Below are 19,242 nucleotides of genomic sequence, written 5' to 3'. Positions count from 1 at the left end.
CCCCGGCCTGCAGCTCCTGCGGGGAGCCGGAGACGATCGAACATCTCCTGCTGGCCTGCCCGGCGTACCTCCAGCAGCGGGGCCCACTCCTGCAGGAGTTCCGCCGCCTGGGCCTCCCCTGTGGCAAGGAGGAAGATCTCCTCTTCCCCGGCCGACACCACCTTTCTGCACTTCGAGGCGTCGTGGAGTTCCTTGACTCGTCAGGGCTCTCCGCACGCCTCTAAGGACATTTCTACAAGCGGGAAGGCCTCACGGCCTCCCACTCCACCCCGGGCCTGACCGGCCTGGCACAACACCCCTGCAGACTCTGCAGCACACCAAGGCCTTCCATCTCGGCCTGATACGTGCCGCCTATGCCTGCCGGTTTTGCTTCGCCCAGCCATGGCGTCTCCACTCTATCCCTTCTTTCGCTCCCACTTACCCCTCCCCGTTGGCGCTGAGCCGTGCTCCCTCAAGGGCTGCAGAAGATAGCGCCAACCTTTCCCTTTCCCTCAAGAACCACTTACCTACCACCCTTGAGGGAGCACGGCTCAGCGCCAACGGGGAGGGGTAAGTGGGAGCGAAAGAAGGGATAGAGTGGAGTCGCCATGGCTGGGCGAAGCAAAACCGGCAGGCATAGGCGCCACGTATCAGGCCGGGATGGAAGGCCTTGGTGTGCCGCAGAGTCTGCAGGGGTGTTGTGCCAAGCCGGTCAGGCCCGGGGTGGGGTGGGAGGCCGTGAGGCCTTCCCGCTTGTAGAAATGTCCTTAGAGGCGTGCGGAGAGCCCTGACGAGTCAAGGAACTCCACGACGCCTCGAAGTGCAGAAAGGTGGTGTCGGCTGGGGAAGAGGAGATCTTCCTCCTTGCCAGAGGGGAGGCCCAGGCGGCGGAACTCCCGCAGGAGTGGGCCCCGCTGCTGGAGGTACGCCGGGCAGGCAAGCAGGAGATGTTCGATCGTCTCCGGCTCCCCGCAGGAGCTGCAGGCCGGGGACGTCGCTCGTCCCAGTCGGTAGCTGCGTGCTGCCGTCCAGCTGCCGTCCAGCTGCAGCCGATGCGGAACGCGTTCTGCGCTGCAGAAGTAGGCGTCTCTTTCCTCCTCTACAATCACCATATATGTAGAGCAAACGTGCCTTCTTCCGACGCACGAAAGGCCGTGGGGGGGAGGGGGAGGGAAGGGAGGCGACGTTTAGCTGCGGCACCAAGTGCCTATTTATATCAGAGGCTCCGGCAACGGTCACCAACGCCGCACGCATTTTGAGCGAACGCGGGCAAAACGCCGACAGCGTCGACAACAGTTCTGCGTGTTGCCGGTGCTGCTGCATGTCCAAGTTTATACAGCTGATAAAGCTGCTATCATTACTCCATATAGCTCTCTTCAAATTTGCTGTCGCAATTGATGCTTCGCCTTTCAGGTGAAACTGCGACAACTTTTTCTTGCTTTGGACACAGCAACGCCTCATTTCGTTGTTCAAAACAGCCTTCCCATGGACGCAGGCACGCCACTACGTGCGCCGACATCAAGGGTATACAAGCTGCCTTCACTATGGCGGAATTTTTAGCGGCAATAGACCTGTCGAAGCCAGGCAAGGCACCAGGACCGGATGGCATACCGTATGAACTGTATAAAAACACGGAAGGCAAGGTTCTCGATGTGCTGTTAGGTGCCTTAAACGAAGCTTGGGCTACAGGAGCCATTCCTGATTCTTGGGGTCATGCAGAAATGGTCCCTATTCCCAAACCCGGAAAGCCCCCGGACAATATCGCTTGTATATGCGCCCAATAGCGCTAACCTCAACATTAGGCAAGCTGATAGAGCGTATGCTCGCGACACGTATTACATGGTGGCTCGAGCGATACCCTGGTATCATCCTGGCCAAATTGGGTTCCGTCCTCATCTGGGCACCGAGGATGGCCTTGAGTACTTTTCTTCTATGGTTCTCATCGGAGGCCGCTCCCGAAGAATTCGCGCTATTCTGGCAATGGACATCCGCAAAGCGTATGACCATGAGTCATGAAGCAATTGTTCGAATTATCCATTGGCTTCAGTTCCCTAGCCGTGTCTGCTCATTCGTCCAAGCCTTCCTGCACGCTGGAACCTTCTCCATTCGCCTGGCTGGCCACGCAGCAGGTCAGTTTGTCGCACATCGGGGTGTCCCACAGGGATCTGTGCTCGCACCAGTCCTTTTCAACATCTCCCTCCTTCCTCTAGCTTGGAAGCTAGCGACGATACGTAACGCACAATACATAATGTATGCAGATGAAATCACTGTTTGGTCAGTTCATCCTGAAATCTGGCGCCAAGAACAAGCGCTTCAAGAGGCCCTGAACGTAACATACAACTGGTGTGCTCAGATAGGGCTTGAAATTTCCAAGGACAACACAGCGTACATGTGAGTAGCGAACAAGTATGGGCGCCGTCTACTGGTACTCCGGCCTCTTCTGTTAAATCTGGATCAGCAACCACTACACGAGGCTTCAACTCTCCGTGTATTCGGCCTTGAAATGGATGCCTCCGGATCTGCGGGACCATAGGTCAAGAAGGCAAAGCAACAAACCACAGAAACGATACAGTTGATACCTCGAATTGCGAAGTAATCTGGCGGAACGCGCACCGACATGGCTCGCCTTCTTGTTCGTTTCGTAGTGCAACCACGACTCGTCTACGGAGCCCAGTTTCAACACTTCACGAGAACAGAATGGTCTCGCCTTGAGGCCATTAGTCAGGAAGCAATGCGTGCCATAACGGGACTGCCACGTCTAACTCCGCTGCCAACCTTACAGGCTGAGTCCCAACTCAATACTCTTGACGAACTGGTGCACCAACGTCGGTGCGCGCGCGCCCGTAAGCCATCGAAGCTATGCTCCGCTGCTGCACTTGCCCTGTACATGGGACATAAAAATAGACAGTCCAGCTTCTACGACACCCGACGTAGCTCCGTGGAACAGGGTACAATTAATTGACGATAAGCCTCTTGGTCGTCTGCATAGCCCGGTTCCTCGCCAGGCGAACGCTCAAGTTTCCCGACTTCGTCGCACCGATGGCAATCGAGACGATTCGGCTCTCGTAGCATACACTGACGCCAGTGTTAATGGTACCACGATTCACACAGCTCTCGTGTTCCCATTGATACCAGAGGCAGGCCAGACGTGCTCGTATGTTGCCCATCCTGCACCGCCGGCTTATCTTGCCGAGCTTGCCGCCATACAGGACGGCTTGGCCGCGTTGCTCCCTTTTGTTCAAGCTGCTCGATATTCTCAGCTCATCATTCGCACGGACTCGACTCAAGCCATAAACGACATACGTAGGGTATCTCGGTCCTCTCTTCTCTCGGATAGCATTCACCGTATTGCTGCCACTACGAATTTAGTGATACGCGTTCAGTGGGTGCGCTCGAGCAGCCCTGCCGGGTCTACTTGAAGCAGATTTGGCAACCCACCCTGAGAAGATACCGTACCCACTTCCGCATTTTCCTGAAGACGCCTGCGGACAACAGCTCCGGGAAAAAGAAAACCTCCGACGTACCACACGAGCTCTTATACCTCCGTATGCGTCAGACCTCCCTGGTGGGTTAACCCGCCGAGAGGAGGTTACTTTACGGAGGCAGCGTGTCGGGGTCGCACTCACCCCGTCTGTGACCGCTCTCTGGGAAAAACAGTACCACGGTCCCTATGATACATCGTGACCATTTGGTAACACTACGATTCAAAATGTGACAGTGACACACCTATTATGGACGTGCCCAGGACTTCACCTAAGCCGTCTCCGCCACCTACGGGCAACAGACCTTCGGCCTGGCCGCCCACCCGACCTTGAACGTTGGATTCATGGACCGTATAATGGTTCACTTCTAGATTTTTTGCGTGAGTCAAGTCTGTTCATGTATTTTTGATATGCTTTGTATTATGCCTAAGGGCAAGCTTTCGAAATTAAAAAATGCTAATATTTGCTCTGCGTAGAGGCGAGAAGCGGCGGGAGCGTGTGTGTCTTGCCCGTCAAATTTAGTTGAAGTGGCGGCCGCTAGAGGGGTCGCTTACTGGAAAAAGGTTCATTCGTCAAATATTATAGCGTGGCGTAGCTTACTCTCTTAAAGAAGACTCACCCATATTTTTGAAGCTGTATATACTCTAGAGCACGGTTCTTGCACAAAAAAAAATCCCACTTGGCGACTATGAAGACGGTCAAAGGCCCATACGTTAATTTTGCATTAAACTTCGTCAAGAAGTGCCGTCTAGGCATCATCGACATTATCGCGACTTCATGACAGGTGACAATACGTTCTGACGTCGTGTAGCAATAAGGCTATGTATGATGTCATTGCTCATAAAGGAAATAAACGAGAGTTCACTGCACACATTCGTTTTGGCTGTGATCACGTGCGACAGTGCAGCAATCGCAGGAACGAAGCGAGGCAAGTTATCGGGGTGTGAAGACCCATTCACCTCTTTATTACTGAAACCAAAACTGGTTCAAAGAAACGACTATTGTAGCAAGTTATTTAGGAGACTCTGACGGCTTCCTCTCCTCTGTCCAAGCGCCCGCCGTCCAGCGCCTGGCCCAAGTTGTTGTTGTGGTAGCCTTTCCGTCTCTGTCTTCTCTTTCTCCATTCTTTGAGCTACCTTGTGCTTGCCTAATCATGGAAATCTTTACACTTTAGTAAAAGCGAAAACAAATAAATTACAAGTCGTAAGTTGGCGCAATAACATATAGACGAAAGTGAAACGAAAAGCTTTGGGCAGATATTGCGTTTTCTTTTTTCTCAATGTGCCGTTTTCTGTTTTGCATTCGCCTTAAGAGCGTTAGGTGCCACGTGGTGCATCCTAACATTTTACTCTCATCAAATATTTGTCATTCACGCCAACCGAGGTTTCTTGGGAATCATAACCCTTTCCTGAGCCATTTCTTTCCCGTCCGCGTCCGGTAGGTATTCAGGGAAAATGCCACTGGCGTTCGTTTTATTTTCGGACTTTAAAGGGTCGAAATACAAAAAAAAAAACATAATTTGGGTCCGGCACTATGTCTTTCCTCAGTGCAGAATGTTTGTTTTTATAATTTATTTGCATGAGCGGCAGCGACGTGACGCATTGTGGGTAGCGCGCCACGCTGGTGCGCACAGCCATTTGACCCGAAACTGCCGCCAACGCCGTGGTGAAGCCTTTGGTCTCTTAACAGCGAAGCTGTACATGGCTAGGTTCTGGCAGGTCGCGTCCGCGGACAAAACGACGCGTAGAACAACAATGTTCGGCGGCGGATTTATATCGGATTATGTATAAAGTGCCTTAGCACAGGTGTCGAAGCGGCTGATGGCCCATTGTTATACCCCTCGGCACCGCCGGTGCCTCTTTCACAAGTGTCGCGATACTCGGCAGTGGCACGTCCCACCAATCGTTGTGCCCCCTTGTCTCGTGACGTAGAGATCGTGCTAGCGCTGTTATCAGCAGTTTCCCTTTGGACTCGTGATGGGACAGACGCTCGTTTAACCACACCTTCCAGGATCCTGACGATGCCGTTCAGTTTGCTGTGGTTGTAGCCTCATAGCCTATGACGATGGGGTGGACTTGGCGCAACAAACGCACTACTTGGCCATCACGCCGGGTGAAAACGAGACGCTGGTGTCCTTGCTCTTTGACGAACATGCCGATGACGTTTCAATATATTGAATAATGATAACATATATATTCACTATAGCAATATCCACTATACCAGACCCACCATAGTCACAGCTTCGCTGGCTTCCATCTTCACAGTAGTGGAAGGGCTCCGAATTTTTTATGCATTTTTACCGTGGGCGTCGATGTCAACAAATGGTACAATGACTAGCCATCCTTCCGAATATACGACAAAGCTCAGTGGAGCGACCGGGGCCAATACGTAGACAAGGTAACACCATCCGCGCAGGCGACTGCGTTAAGAACACTAAGGTTGGTCCCGCCTCAGACATTTACAAATCCCTCGTTATGAGAACATGTTTTTTTCTACCAGGAATCAATTGAATATAAGAACCATCTTGAAATGCAGGGCAACGGGACGGCACAACAGAGAGGAAGATGAGCATAGCGCCTGTGTTCGTCTTCCTGTCTGTTGTGCCGTCCCGTTGCGCTGCATTTCAAGGTGGTTCTTATGTCAAAATACCACCTAGCCCAACATTCAACTCTTTTGAAATCAATTGAAGTCCCGGATAGCATTGAAAAGACACAGCTTCATCAGAAGCGGCTGGTTGCGTAATTGATGGATGAAGCAAGTATTGCCGGATGCAGAGAATCGTCGCCATTTACGTAAACAGGCATTTTTAGAATTCATGTTTTTTCTCTTAACAGATGTAGCTGGTGTTTCTTTCCTTTTTCGTTTTAATTCTGGCTATTCACTCCTGAAGCCTTAAACGTTGTTGAAAGTTTCAGGGCGCGTGCATTCAGCGCATACCACATGCGTCATGACGGAGCCCAGTCGGCGATGCAGTCATCAAACAGGTACGACGGGCGGCCTACAACAATAAAAAGTAATGTGGAGCCTCGTTTAGGGGCCGCGTTTCCACATTAAAGACTCCGTAGGGGCACACGCAAGCCAGTAGTCAGACTTCCCTTGACTTCGTCATCAATGTGCTGAATCTCCGCACACTTCCCCACCTCTAAAACCACAATGAGAAATGTACATGACCGCAATCGGCCGCGCTTGCACGAGACAAATAGTTATAGTAAAATCACCGATGGCTGACGTACTTGACAAGGAGTGGCGATAATTAATTTAAAATTTGAACTCTGAGGTATTGCTGGGCAAACCACGATCTGACTGAGGCACGCCGTATTGGGAGACTCCCAATAAACTTTCACTACCTGGAGTTCGTTAACGTGCACCTAAATTTAAGTACATGACCATTTTCACATTTCGAATGCCGAGTACGGGGAGATCCACTGGCATCGTTGCCCTACGAAATGTTCTCTGTTCGTATCGCCCTCGCGTATGTTTCTGCTGCTGCGACTTTAGCTTATTTTTCTTTACTGCGGAACGGCTGCTGCAATCCATGAGAGCGCATTACAAAATGTATTCCACTTGCAGCTGCGGCAGTCCGTGCTTCTCCTCGCAGCGGAATACACCAGAAAGGCACGCTATACCAGCAGTCAGTCGGGTTTTATCAATTCAGATTGCTGAGAAGCCATGTGCGGCCTCTAGCTGTTCTCACAGGCCTTTCTGGATGGACTGTGCTTGCCTTTCGATTGCAAGCCTGGAACGAATGTTGCGAACGCCAAAGGATTTTACGCCCATTATGGAACCAATAAATTATTCTTTTATGACCATTTCAAACGCTAGAAGCTTTCCGTAGGCGTCGGGAAGCTCATAATGTAGGTTAAAAAAAAACATACTGCCGAAAAACAGCAGTTGTGCAGAAACCCTTAACCATGGACTCATTCGACTGCGTAACTTACCGTAAGCCTCATGAGTTCTCAATGCCAAAATTGTATCTTTTATGCGCGGTAGGCTGCTGAATACGCTATTACGGGCCTAAGCTACTGTATTTAAGCAACAAATTTTCCTTCGTTGGTATTCCACGTTATTGCGAGGCAACGTCTGCCTCACAAGAAACTGTCCTAAGATGGAGACGTCGATTCAACTTGCTCAATTATTCGATTTCGCCAGCATAACATGTACGTAGGCCCCCTTACCAAAAAGCACAGCATTCAAAGTATAGCATTCAACTGAATCTATACGGACTTCCTTCAGAATTAGTCTCATGTATGCGACATTTGATTTGGAGGAACGGCAAGGAGAATTTGTTTGAGAGGAAACTACATAAAAAATATTGCATTTCGCTCATAACCTTATTCACCACGTTATTACCCTCTCGTAACTTTTGCATCCTATGTAGTGCCCGTCAACAACCTTTCTCTAGGCAGACATTCTCTCGGGTCGCGCTGAAGTCGACAGCATTACGCCGCTGGATGAGTTCCCGCATTTTTAATCTCCTGGCATGCGTATCACGGATAAACGCCGGACAAGCAAAATCCATTTTGCAGCCGTCAATCACGTATTATAGAGAGGCTGCCCTGCCCGGCCCCCCTCTACAGATCTGATCATACAGGTTCTAATACACGAACGAAAACGCTCAGAGTAATAGGAAAGAGCTTAAGTATAAAGAAAAGAACAGAACAGGATAAGAAGCCATGGCTAATGCAAATGAAAAGAGGAGTCTGCCTATGTGCCATTTTTTGCAGGTTGTTGGCCTGCGGCCCTTTCTTTACTCTCTACCTAGTACTTTCTTGTGGACGTCAATTTTTTCATCGTGTTTGAATGCGTGTACTAATCGAGGGTGCCGCCAAGGAGGAGCTCACAGACTCGGGCCATGGTGGGCTTCCCGACACCTGCCGGTGTGAGACACGGAGCAGTCATGGTCCCCGCCCCCCTCCCCCACCAGTTCAATGGCATCCCCTTGCCCTCTTCCCCTTCCACCCCCTTTTCACTTTGCACTGCAATGTCTTGAGATGCTGCCCGGCCAGCGGCTGCCATTGGCGTCTCTTGTCCGCCTGGCTTGTCATTAGACGAGCGGGGTGGCACGGCGGCGGGAGGGAAAACGGATTGCGCATGCTCGGCCGGGGCATTAGCGTGATGAATGAGGCTGCCTGCCGGGAGCGGGACGTAACCCAGCACTGCGCGCGTTCTCCTGCGTGCCACGCTAAGGCGAGCGTGAAGCATGAAGCCGCCCGACGACCTTCCTCGGAGGCTAGGTGCTAGCAGGAGGGGAGGGGTAGAGGAGGTCTGGGGCGCCGTAAGATGCGGCGACCCTGCAGCTGTGGGGGCGCGACACACAACGCGCGCGGAAACGCAACAAGGTAAACGTACTCACTCTCCCTGGCCTTATACCCTCATCTCTTTCCGTCATCGGGCCCCGTTTATCATCGCAACACCACCCAAGCACCCACGCATTTTCGTCAGCTAGCATCCAGGGCCCTGCACCCCTCAGGGAAGAAACAGTCTCAAGTTGACTAATGTCACACAGGGTATAGTTTCACAGATGCGCTGAAAACTTATGTATATAAATATATATATATATATATATATATATATATATATATATATTTGCGTGTGTGTGTGCGTGGAAATATTTGTCCAGCAATTCTGTATTCACCTGACGCAAATGTTTCCAGGTGGTTCGCTGAGAGCATAAATATAACACCTTCTTAGCCTCTATAACATGCTTGAAACCACGGGTATTTGAGTGCTTTTCCGTCACAGAGTTATGTGCTTTGCTTGCCTTATAGAAGTGAAGTGGCGTACATTTCCTTTCAATATATTTTCGACGTTAAGTTGTGCGTGAAAGCAAACTTTTAAATGCGAAGATTGGTGCGTCGCCTCTTTACGGGTCACCCAGTATATGCTCCCTCAATTTGTCAAGTCTGCTAAAAAGAAAGAAAAAATATAATGAAAGTGTTCAGGAACACTGGTCTTGTCTATAGCAGCTCAATGAAACAGGAATATATATATATATATATATATATATATATATATATGTATATATGTGTGTGTGTGTGTGTGTGTGTGTGTGTGTGTGTGTGTGTGTGTGTGTGTGTGTGTGTGTGTGTGTGTGTGTGTGTGTGTGTGTGTGTGTGTGTGTGTGTGTGTGTGTGTGTGTGTGTGTGTGTGTGTGTGTGTGTGTGTGTGTGTGTGTGTGTGTGTGTGTGTGTGTGTGTTTTCATTTGTCGATCACCTTTTACTCGCAGGTTCCCTTCAGAGCAGCGCACAAAATGAAGGCTCTGGTGGTCATCTGCCTTTTCATGGCGGCCTCGTTTGCTGATGCCCGCCCCAAGTGCCCAAGCGGACATACTCAAATTTACCCCTGCAAGTGCGCTAGAAGCGAAGACGTTGGACTTCATATCGTATGCGATGGCGTGAACTTGGCCATGATGTCACGGGGTTTGGGTAACGTGGAGCACCCTGTAGCTAATCTTACTATCACCGGATCGTCGTTCAAAAGGTTGTTCGGTGACGTCTTCAGCGGATTACAAGTTATAAACCTTACCGTAGCTCATGGATCACTTGCCTCGGTTGCCACGGATGTTATGGACCACTTCAACGAATCGCTAAAGTTGCTCAGCTTTGAAGACAATGCCCTGACTGAGATTCCCGTAGAACTGATTAACAAGTTTAGGAATCTGACGTCCTTAAATCTAGCGCATAACCGAATCGAGGTTATCCCTGCAAATGCGTTCGGTGCCTTGAACATCCTGTTCGAATTGCGTCTTGATCACAACCTCATTTTCAAAGTTCACCCCTCCGCACTCACAGGACTCAATAGGCTTGAAAGACTAGAGATGCACCATAATAAAATGGAGAAGATTGAACGAAACACTTTCCGATTTGCTCGAAAGATCAAATACTTAGACTTGTCCTACAACAATTTCACTGCGTTCCAAAAGATTGACTTCAACCAGCTTACAAATATGTGGTTTCTAAACATATCAAATAACCGAGTGAAGACATTTCCGCGAGGCATGTTCGTCGCCAATGCCATCCTTCGTGTTATCAACATGTCTTACAATGAACTTCCTGAAGTTGATGCCAACACTGTGAAAGGCGTAAGGTTCCTTCGAGACGTTTACTTCAGAGGAAACAGGATAACAAAAGTCCACAAGCAAGCATTCGTGTCCTCTAGACATATTCGCACTATTGATTTAGCCTATAACCTGATGGAAGATGTTGGATATGAGCAGTTCAAGGATTTTCAGTGGCTTGAGAAACTGGATCTGAGCTACAACAAGATTTCTAAAATTGCTAGCTCAGCCTTTTTGAAAATGTACCAAGTTCACATTGATTTGAGTCATAATAATATTAGTTTCATTGGAGACATGGCCTTCCAAGAGTTGTCTAATGTTACTTTGTTTGATCTCTCACATAACAACATTACTACCATTCCAAAAAATGCATTCTACTTATCTGACGTCACTGTTCTTCTCCTTAACCACAACAACATAACTGATTTTAATACGGTCCCGGTTGCTAACATTACTGGAATCAAGGTTCTTAACATGACTTTCAACAATATCAACGAGCTAAATCGAAAGGCATTCACGAAGAAGAGGTTGTACGAGCTCCACACCGTTGATTTCAGCTACAACAACATTACTGAAATCTCTGGATCAGTTTTTGAGAAGTTGGCTGGCGTGCGATTTATAAACCTCAGTCACAATGTAATAAAGAAGATTGGCTACAGCACTTTTGGGTCAATTCCAACGCTACTCGAACTGGATATCAGCCACAACAATATCAGTGACGTTAGCCACGGTGGCCTCTCGGCCATGGTCAGTGTTCGCCTGATAAAGGTCAACGACAACAAGATTAAGCGAATGTTCAATCTTCCTATAGCATTGAATGAACTTCATCTGCAAAACAACCAAATCGCGCATTTCGGCCCGGGAACATTCAGGTCGATGAATTCCTTGCTAAGGCTCTACCTAGATAGCAATAATCTCACTCGACTGGAAAGAGGATCCTTCTCTAATCTACTCACACTGCAAACGCTCTCTCTTTCCAACAACAGCATAGACAGGATACCTTGGGAAGCACTGCAGGATCTTAGTTCTCTTCAGTACTTATATCTGAATGACAATAAGATCAAATCGCTCCCGAAGAAAGCGTTAGGGCGCCTGCCTGTCGTGTTCGAGCTCCTGCTCCAGAACAATCAGATCAACAATGTCACGGAATACGCTTTTGAGGGCATGCTGCAGCTCATTCGTCTCAACTTGAGCTACAACAACATCTCCTTCATCCCGCCGGAGGCGTTTAAGGGACTCGTTTCGCTGCAGACTCTGGACCTCTCGCACAACTTGCTCAACAAGCTCGAAAACAAAACCCACGGCTTGCTGGACGATCTACTGTCGCTTTCCTCCATCAACGTCTCTCACAATGAGGTTGCTTTCGTGACGGAAAAGACATTTCCTCGATCCCCTTACATTCCGTACAAGCTTAAACATGTCGATCTCAGCCACAACTTCATTTCGGTTCTTACGAACAGCTTCGACGACGGCCTTGGAAAAGCGGAGTATATCGACTTGCGCCATAATCTCATCAATGAAGTTTACCCCAACGTTCTGAGAAACCTGAGCAGCCTAAAACATCTCGATATGTCGCACAATGATCTGAGACACATTGCCAATGGCGCTCTCGTGCTACCAGAGAACGTTAGCTGGGCAGATTTTAGCCATAATAAGATATTCTCCGTCGACCTGCGGGACTTCCTGGCGTCTCAGCAGCTGCGGCACCTTGACCTTCGGTTCAACAACGTGACAATGTTTGAAGAGGAATACATGGCGAGAATCAAGAATGGCCTCCGGCTTTATTATGAAGGTGAGAATTATTTACGATCGACCAGCTTCCTCACATTTGTTGGGTTAAATTGTTCCTGAAGAGAAACACTAAATTGGTTCAAACTGATAGTGTTTTGTTTTTCAAAACTCTTTCTTCGTAAATTTAGTGGTAACAGGTTGACTACCAGTAGAGAAAGTAAGCTTTATTTTTTAAGTGTCGTGCCGAAACCGCAGCTCGGGAACTTCAGTGTGGATTCACAGATTTACATATATTTTCTCTTTGGGATGCTGTGGTGCAGTTGAAATTCTTAAAACTTGATAAATCTATTCTTTTGCTCTTTCACAAGTCCATATTATAGTAAAAACTAACTAACTAAACCTAAGCAAACACCGTGAAAATGTCGGACGTCAAAGCGAGATAGTGCGGGAACTACAAGGTGGCGTCACTTCCAGTCATTAGTTCTTGCGCGTTTTCTGGCTTATCAAGTATCGTTCCTTAGTAACTGGCTTTTTGGCATCGCCGAAGTGTACCTTACTAATCTAGGTCAACTGAATTTCCTCTTACGTGTCCCTTTAAAGAATACATCTCATAGTCTCTTTCCCACTCTCTAAACCAAGCTGGTTGGCAGTAACTGTACTAAGCCTTAAACACACCTTGAGCAGGCACCATACTGAGAATCAAAACATACAAACTTGTAAAATATCGTAAAAAGGTTTGGGTAAACTTCGAACTATTTACGCTGTTGTTTGATTATCCTTTGTCTGCATTATACACGGTGTCCCAGCTATCAAGCACCAAGATTTAAAATATGCAAATGCCACGTAGCTGGACACAACCAAGGTAACGTTGTTTGCAGTCGCTTGGAGATACTCAGATTATTTTTTGCATTCGGTCTATTCACATAATCAGTCTTAACTAATTAATAAACTTCTCAAATGTTAAAATTAAAAGTGTCAATGAGAAAATTGTAGAGCAACATGAAAAACTCCCTATAAAGCTTTCAGTTGCTCAATACGTGCTACATAAAGCTGTGTTTCAGAGCGTGAAAGAAGACTGCGAATACATGCAAATTGGCGTGTGGCTGGCCGCTCGAGGCACTTTACCTGTGTTCCCGGGTTTCTTTCACGCTGGGAAAAACATTTTTATGTAGCATGTATTTAACAACACAAAGCTGTATTGGGAGTTTTTCAGGTTGGTCTATAATTTTCTCTTTGACGCTTTTCATATATTGATAATATTTGATAGGTTGATTATTAACTCAGGGGGAAGATGCCTTTAACCTGCAGTGGACATAAATACAGGCTGCTGATGATGATAATGCAATTAGGTGGAATTAAAAAATAATCTAAGTATATCCAAGCGACGGCAAACAACAATACCTTGGGTCTGTCCAGCTACGTGTCATTTGCATATTTTTTTAAATATTGGTGCATGATAGTTGGGACACCCTGTATATCCAATAGAATCATGCCAGTCAAAGAGAGATAAAGCCAAAATAACGTTTAGCCTAATTAATTTAAAAACAACAAACACTGCTCACAAAAGCATTGGGAATTGGAAGGTACGCTTGATGATCAGTGGCCAAGAAGGCGAATAACATAACAGCGCAACATGGGAGTGTGATAACCAGCCTTGCATGTTGTTTATCGTCATCTATAAACACCCAGTTTCTTTTTTTTAAAGAAATGCTTACCCCTTGACAATCCGTTCTTGTACTCGTCATTATACGCGCTAGTCATCATGAAAGCAGCACCAAAAAAAGTTTACGGCTCCGCTTTTGAAGCGTATAACAGCCCTTAGAAATTTGAGCATAATGTTCAACTAAGACTATAACAGACACAATGTTGTTGGTCTTTTAGTAAAACCTAATTTTCTTTGCGTACTCTCACTCATCGGGTGTCCAGGTTCCAAGAAAGAGTCATTTCAGTACGCATTTCACTTTAAGTTCTCATTTACGAAGAAATTGTGCGTCAGAGCATAGTCCTATGCATGCTTAGTGGCCCGAGAAAGGAAAATTATTGAAAGTCGACTACCACTTTACCGTGCGCCGCCATCACTACGTGGTTTTCTATGTGTTCGCAATCGTGTGGATGCTGACCAAAACCATTATGGTGAAATGTGAATTGCTTAATTGTATTGTTGAATTACCTCTGCAAAAGAATGGCACGGTCATTGGTAAAGTGATATCAGAGAAATATAAGATTCCAACGTCGTATGCCTAGAGGAGTCAAAATAGCAACAGGCGTAGTCACAGGATTGTGTCATGCAATCAGGATAAACTGGAATACGACCAAACCGTACATGTGTTCAGGCACGCTGGATCAATAAATGGCATAAACGTAGCGAACATTGAATTATCTGACCGGTACTTTACGAGACTGTCATATGATAGGTGCACCAACAAACGCATTTTAGCAGAGCAAGCGAGTAGAGATGGATTTACTGTCGTAGGTGTCACAAAGTGTCATTCATTTGCAGGAAACCCATTGAACTGCGACTGCCGCGTCAAGTACCTGCGCCAGTGGCTGGGTCACAACCCTCAAGCGACAGAGTGGAACGACGTTGTCTGCCACTCTCCTCACCACTTGCACAAGCGCCACCTTGCGGACGTCAGCCCCGATGTCCTTGAATGCCTTACCGACGAGGAGCGTGCAGTAAAGGGTGAGGAGGATGAGTCATTAGTCGACATCAAGTTCAGGCTCGTCGATTCACCATCCAAGAGAGCCATACGGTTCGCCTGGTACGTGGCCACGAAGGAGGACGTGTCTGGCTTCCGGGCTATAGTGAGTGACGTGTCCACCAGCAGCCTCACGAGCGAAACAGATATTCCTTATCGGTACAGGGAGTACACTATTGATGGCCTCGAGTCGTCGGTGGAATACAGGCTGTGTTTAGTCGCCCTGGACTCAACAGGAGAAGCCCGCGGTCTTCCTATGCGCCAGTGCAAGACAGTTACGCCGGTCGGTGCTGCATCGAGGACAGTGAACTCTGTGCCTGTGTTGATCGTTCTACTTGCTGCAGTCACCACTGTACTGTGTTCAGAGTTCTGGATCTCGAGCACATGAGCGCATGGTTTTCAGGAACATCGCGAGAGGCTTTAGGTCTCATCTTTGCTTCGTGCTTCCTGGGACGCCGTCAAGTGTGTGGTTCAGTACATGTGCAGCGAAAAACACTGCTAAACTTTGTGTTAAGGCCGGTGAGCATAAAAATCTCAAGGTGACTACATGGCTGACCACATTGTCGTGCGCAATATTTTATGCCCGAAACCTCACAGAAAGGTTACAGGACTAAATAAACACGCAAAACGTATCAACGTACACTACTGGAGCAACGAAAGTGGCATCGATAATCAAATACATAAAAGCGGTGTTGTGCAGCAAGAACAGATTACCCAGAACAGTTTACTGGCCATTCGAAAAATTTCCCAATTTTTTTGCAATGTTAACTTCCATGACACCTAATCAGAGATCACCGTGGTAAGTGCCTTGTACGTATGCTGGCGCCGTCTTCTTATTCTCGTCATATCTACCACCATTTCCATGCTGTGTTCAGGTTGATGAGTTTTGATATATATTATAAAGGCACCATTGTCCTTGTGCGTTACATTATCAACGTCATGTGATGGGTGCTCTCGCTAGAACTTATGCATCATGTTGGCAAGTGCTATAGTCGACAAATAGCACGTGTGCTTCAACGTGTGCCTCACTCCGAGTTGTGAAAATGAAAAAAAAAAAAAAGAAATGTACAGTTGTTGCCAGTTCAATAGTTTACTTGTGAGCATTTCGTATCAATTATAACCACGTCCACTCTATATACCGGGCTGATTATGGCTCTCATCTCTGTCCGCTTTGACACTAATGTTCACATATTACATGCCTATGTACACTGTGTGGAAAGGAAACCAGTGGGAACCATCGCCACAGTTTCGTCTAGACAAATGAGGAAAATTCACCTGTTACTTCCCTAAGTTTTCATCATTTAGCAAGACTCATTGTTAAGTTAGTTGGTCTTTTATTCTTATTCTCACTACGGTAACAATGCAAAGTGGCTAAGCCCCTAATGAGTTTATAAAACGGTTCTTTGTTTTGCTTCGAAAGCAAACGATGATCGCAAACAAAGCACCAGTGTCCGTTCGTCAAATTATTCATCGAGGCTTTTTTGGTTCATGTGCATGGCATGTGTGAAAGTTCACCTTGGGCAGAGAGAGGAAGGCGAAAATGACCGCCTAAGGGAGCACGGTGTAAGTGTGAAGTAAGAGAAGTGCGAACACTTGGTTGTGCACGATGCTGCATGTGAATGCAAGGCGTGACTTCGGGAGAAAAGATTTAAAGCAATAGCAAAAGCAGCAAGTCTCCGCTGTCCCTGGAGGCATGTTTATCAACAATCTGTCTGCATCAGTGAAGCGTCCGCAAACCTGCACAATACCGGGTATGGTTTTACAAATGGCGCTCTGTGACAAGTGCGAGAATTCTAGTTTTCTTCTTCCGTTTTTTTTCTTGTTTTTTTGCGCAGTGATGCGATGATGCATGCGCACAATATTGTACTTATATTGTTGGGTGGTCTAATAAGAATAAAAAGTTGATAATAGCACTCTCCCTTCTCTGTTTTTTTTTTTTTTGTGTCTGTCCGCTACATTGCGGTAAGAATTGTTAGAATTCTAGAGATTTATATGAACTTTTGTAACATACTTAAGGTCGGTCAGAGTGCAACCAGCAGTGTTGCCTCCACAATGACCAACACTTATAAAAGGCCCGTTTGACGGAAGAAGTCTGTAGTATTTCTCTACAGAGATGAAGCGCTGAACTGAGAAAGCGTTAAAGAACAAGCGGGAAAGCAATAATTATGCACGTATAATGCATTTCGGTCGCTTTGTAATTTATTATGTTTGGAATACCTCAAGGGCCCTCGACAAGAGGCATTAGATGAGAGGGTTGGCGGGATATCTAGAACACCAGTAGTTAGCATGACTTGAGTAATGCGTCTCTTCTTTAATGACAGTCCTTTTTTCTGGGGTTTTACGTGCCAAAACCAGTGCTGAGTATGAGGCACGCCATAGTGAAGGGCTCCGGATTAATTTTGAGCACCTGGAGTTCTTTAACGTGCACTATAACGTAAGCACACAGGCATTTTTGCATTTCGCCTCCATCGAAATGCAAAACGCCCGTGTGCGGCCGCCGCGGCCGGGATTCGATCCCGCGACCTCGTGCTCAGCGACGCAACGCCTTAGCTGAATGAGCCACCGTGGCGGCGAGACAGTCCAGAAACGGGAAACATTAATAATAGGAGCGGTATTTTATTTTTCAGGTATTCTAATACTTGGCTGTGCGTAGAAGAGAAAAAAAACTATTTTCGGTATGATGTCGTGAGGGGCAAGAGCTGGTACAAAGCTTTTGGATGACTGTCGCGTGAGATACAATGCGCTTTTCTGATGACTTTTAGATGTGGACTTAATGAATAAAAAAACTGGTGAAAGGCAGAGCTGCGCACATTTACGGCGAGAATCCAGGGTAGGAAGACGAAGTTGTTCTTTTAAGGCCGATCTGCTACATTGTATAAAAAGTCATGAAGTATGAATCGATTTGCTCGAGTCTAAACGAATTCAATTGTTTTACTTGATTAGCTTGGTGTGGGTCAAAAATACTAGGAACACACTACAATTACAGCGTAAGCTGTTACGGGCGCATTCCAATCGCCGTTTCGGTTGGCGATGGTATCCGCCGCCGGTGTCCGGTATCTGTAGCAGCTATCACAGGGAATGAGCAAAATAAGTACGCAGTTCCCGCCGGGATCTTAACCGGGCCCACTGAGTGGCAGTCAGCTACTCTAGCAGTGAGCCACGCCACGCTTGCTAGCATGGAGCGGAATAATGCCCTACAAACGTGTCCTAGCGCGTGAGGAGACACGTGCTGTGACATGCGCGCTGCGTAGCTTCGATACGTGCACATTTTGCATTGCAGTTGCATATTATTACAGCAGCTAGAACGCCATGTAGCAGATGGACAGGTAGCGGTAAGGCAGTTAAATAAGGTTTGAGGAAGAAAAAGGAAGTTTAAGATTACATTTTTTGGCAAACCAAGCGAAAAAAAAGATGTATACAAGAATGGTATAAAATATATATTGTGTACCTAATTAAATCAAGCTGGCTAGGTGACTATGTGCCCGTCGCGTTTCAAAGGGGATTCTAATAAATCGTCACCTTTAGCAGGACATCCTGCCACTTGTCAAATGATGCTGGCTAGGTGTATATGTGAGGACTGCGCTTCAAATGGGATGCCAATAGGTTATCATCATCATCGTACCGTGCCATTTGACACGCGATGTGACATGCGCGCCGCGTAGCGTCGATACATACATACTTTGCATTGGAGTTGCGTTATATTCCACCAGGTGTACCAACAATGTAGCAGTTGAATAAAGCAGTTGCATGCCGCATGTAGCTCGACCTTAAATTAAATTATGGGGTTTTACGTGCCAGAACCACGATCTGATTAGGAGGGACGTCGTAGTGGGGGACTCCGGAATAATTTCGACCACCTGGAGTTCTTAATGTGACCTAAATCTAAGTACACGGGTGTTTTCGCATTTAGCCCCCATCGAATTGCGGCCGCCGTGGCCGGGATTCGGTCCCGCGACCTCGTGCTCAGCAGCTCAACACCATAGCCACTGAGCAACCACGATGGGTGTAGCTCGACCCGGTTAACTCAAGCAGGCTAGATGATTATTTGTCTCCAACCCGTTTCAAAAGGGATGCCGATAAACCAACATCATCAACAGCAACGTACTGTGCCACGGGTGAAGGGATGTGACTTGTGCGCCACGTAGTCTGGATACCTGTGTTTAATATTCGGTACAGGTTATGGCGCCTCTTCGCAAGGTACGAACGCTGCTGAAGAAGCTTATCGTAGCTACGCGCGCCGCTGCAACCAGGCAACATCGGGCTCAGCACTGCTGTGCGGAGGCAGCACAACCC

The 19,242-nt window shown here is 47.4% G+C and overlaps 1 protein-coding gene across 1 annotated transcript; it reads left to right on the top strand.

Annotated features, from left to right (window-relative positions):
• Positions 1-798: 798 nt before the first annotated feature.
• LOC119433009 (chaoptin) lies at positions 799-16,943 on the top strand (the record flags this gene model as incomplete). The annotated part of the gene is made up of 5 exons (XM_037700163.2): positions 799-809; positions 1,728-1,781; positions 2,027-2,108; positions 9,677-12,311; positions 14,751-16,943. Coding segments are annotated over 5 exons (3,369 nt in total), but the record flags the coding sequence as incomplete, so codon positions are not given.
• Positions 16,944-19,242: the final 2,299 nt, after the last annotated feature.

This window comes from Dermacentor silvarum, chromosome 11 (assembly GCF_013339745.2).
Source record: "Dermacentor silvarum isolate Dsil-2018 chromosome 11, BIME_Dsil_1.4, whole genome shotgun sequence".
In the NCBI taxonomy this organism is placed as follows: domain Eukaryota; kingdom Metazoa; phylum Arthropoda; class Arachnida; order Ixodida; family Ixodidae; genus Dermacentor; species Dermacentor silvarum.
Note: the sequence above shows the minus strand (reverse complement) of the source record. Positions and strands in the feature narration are given on the sequence as shown.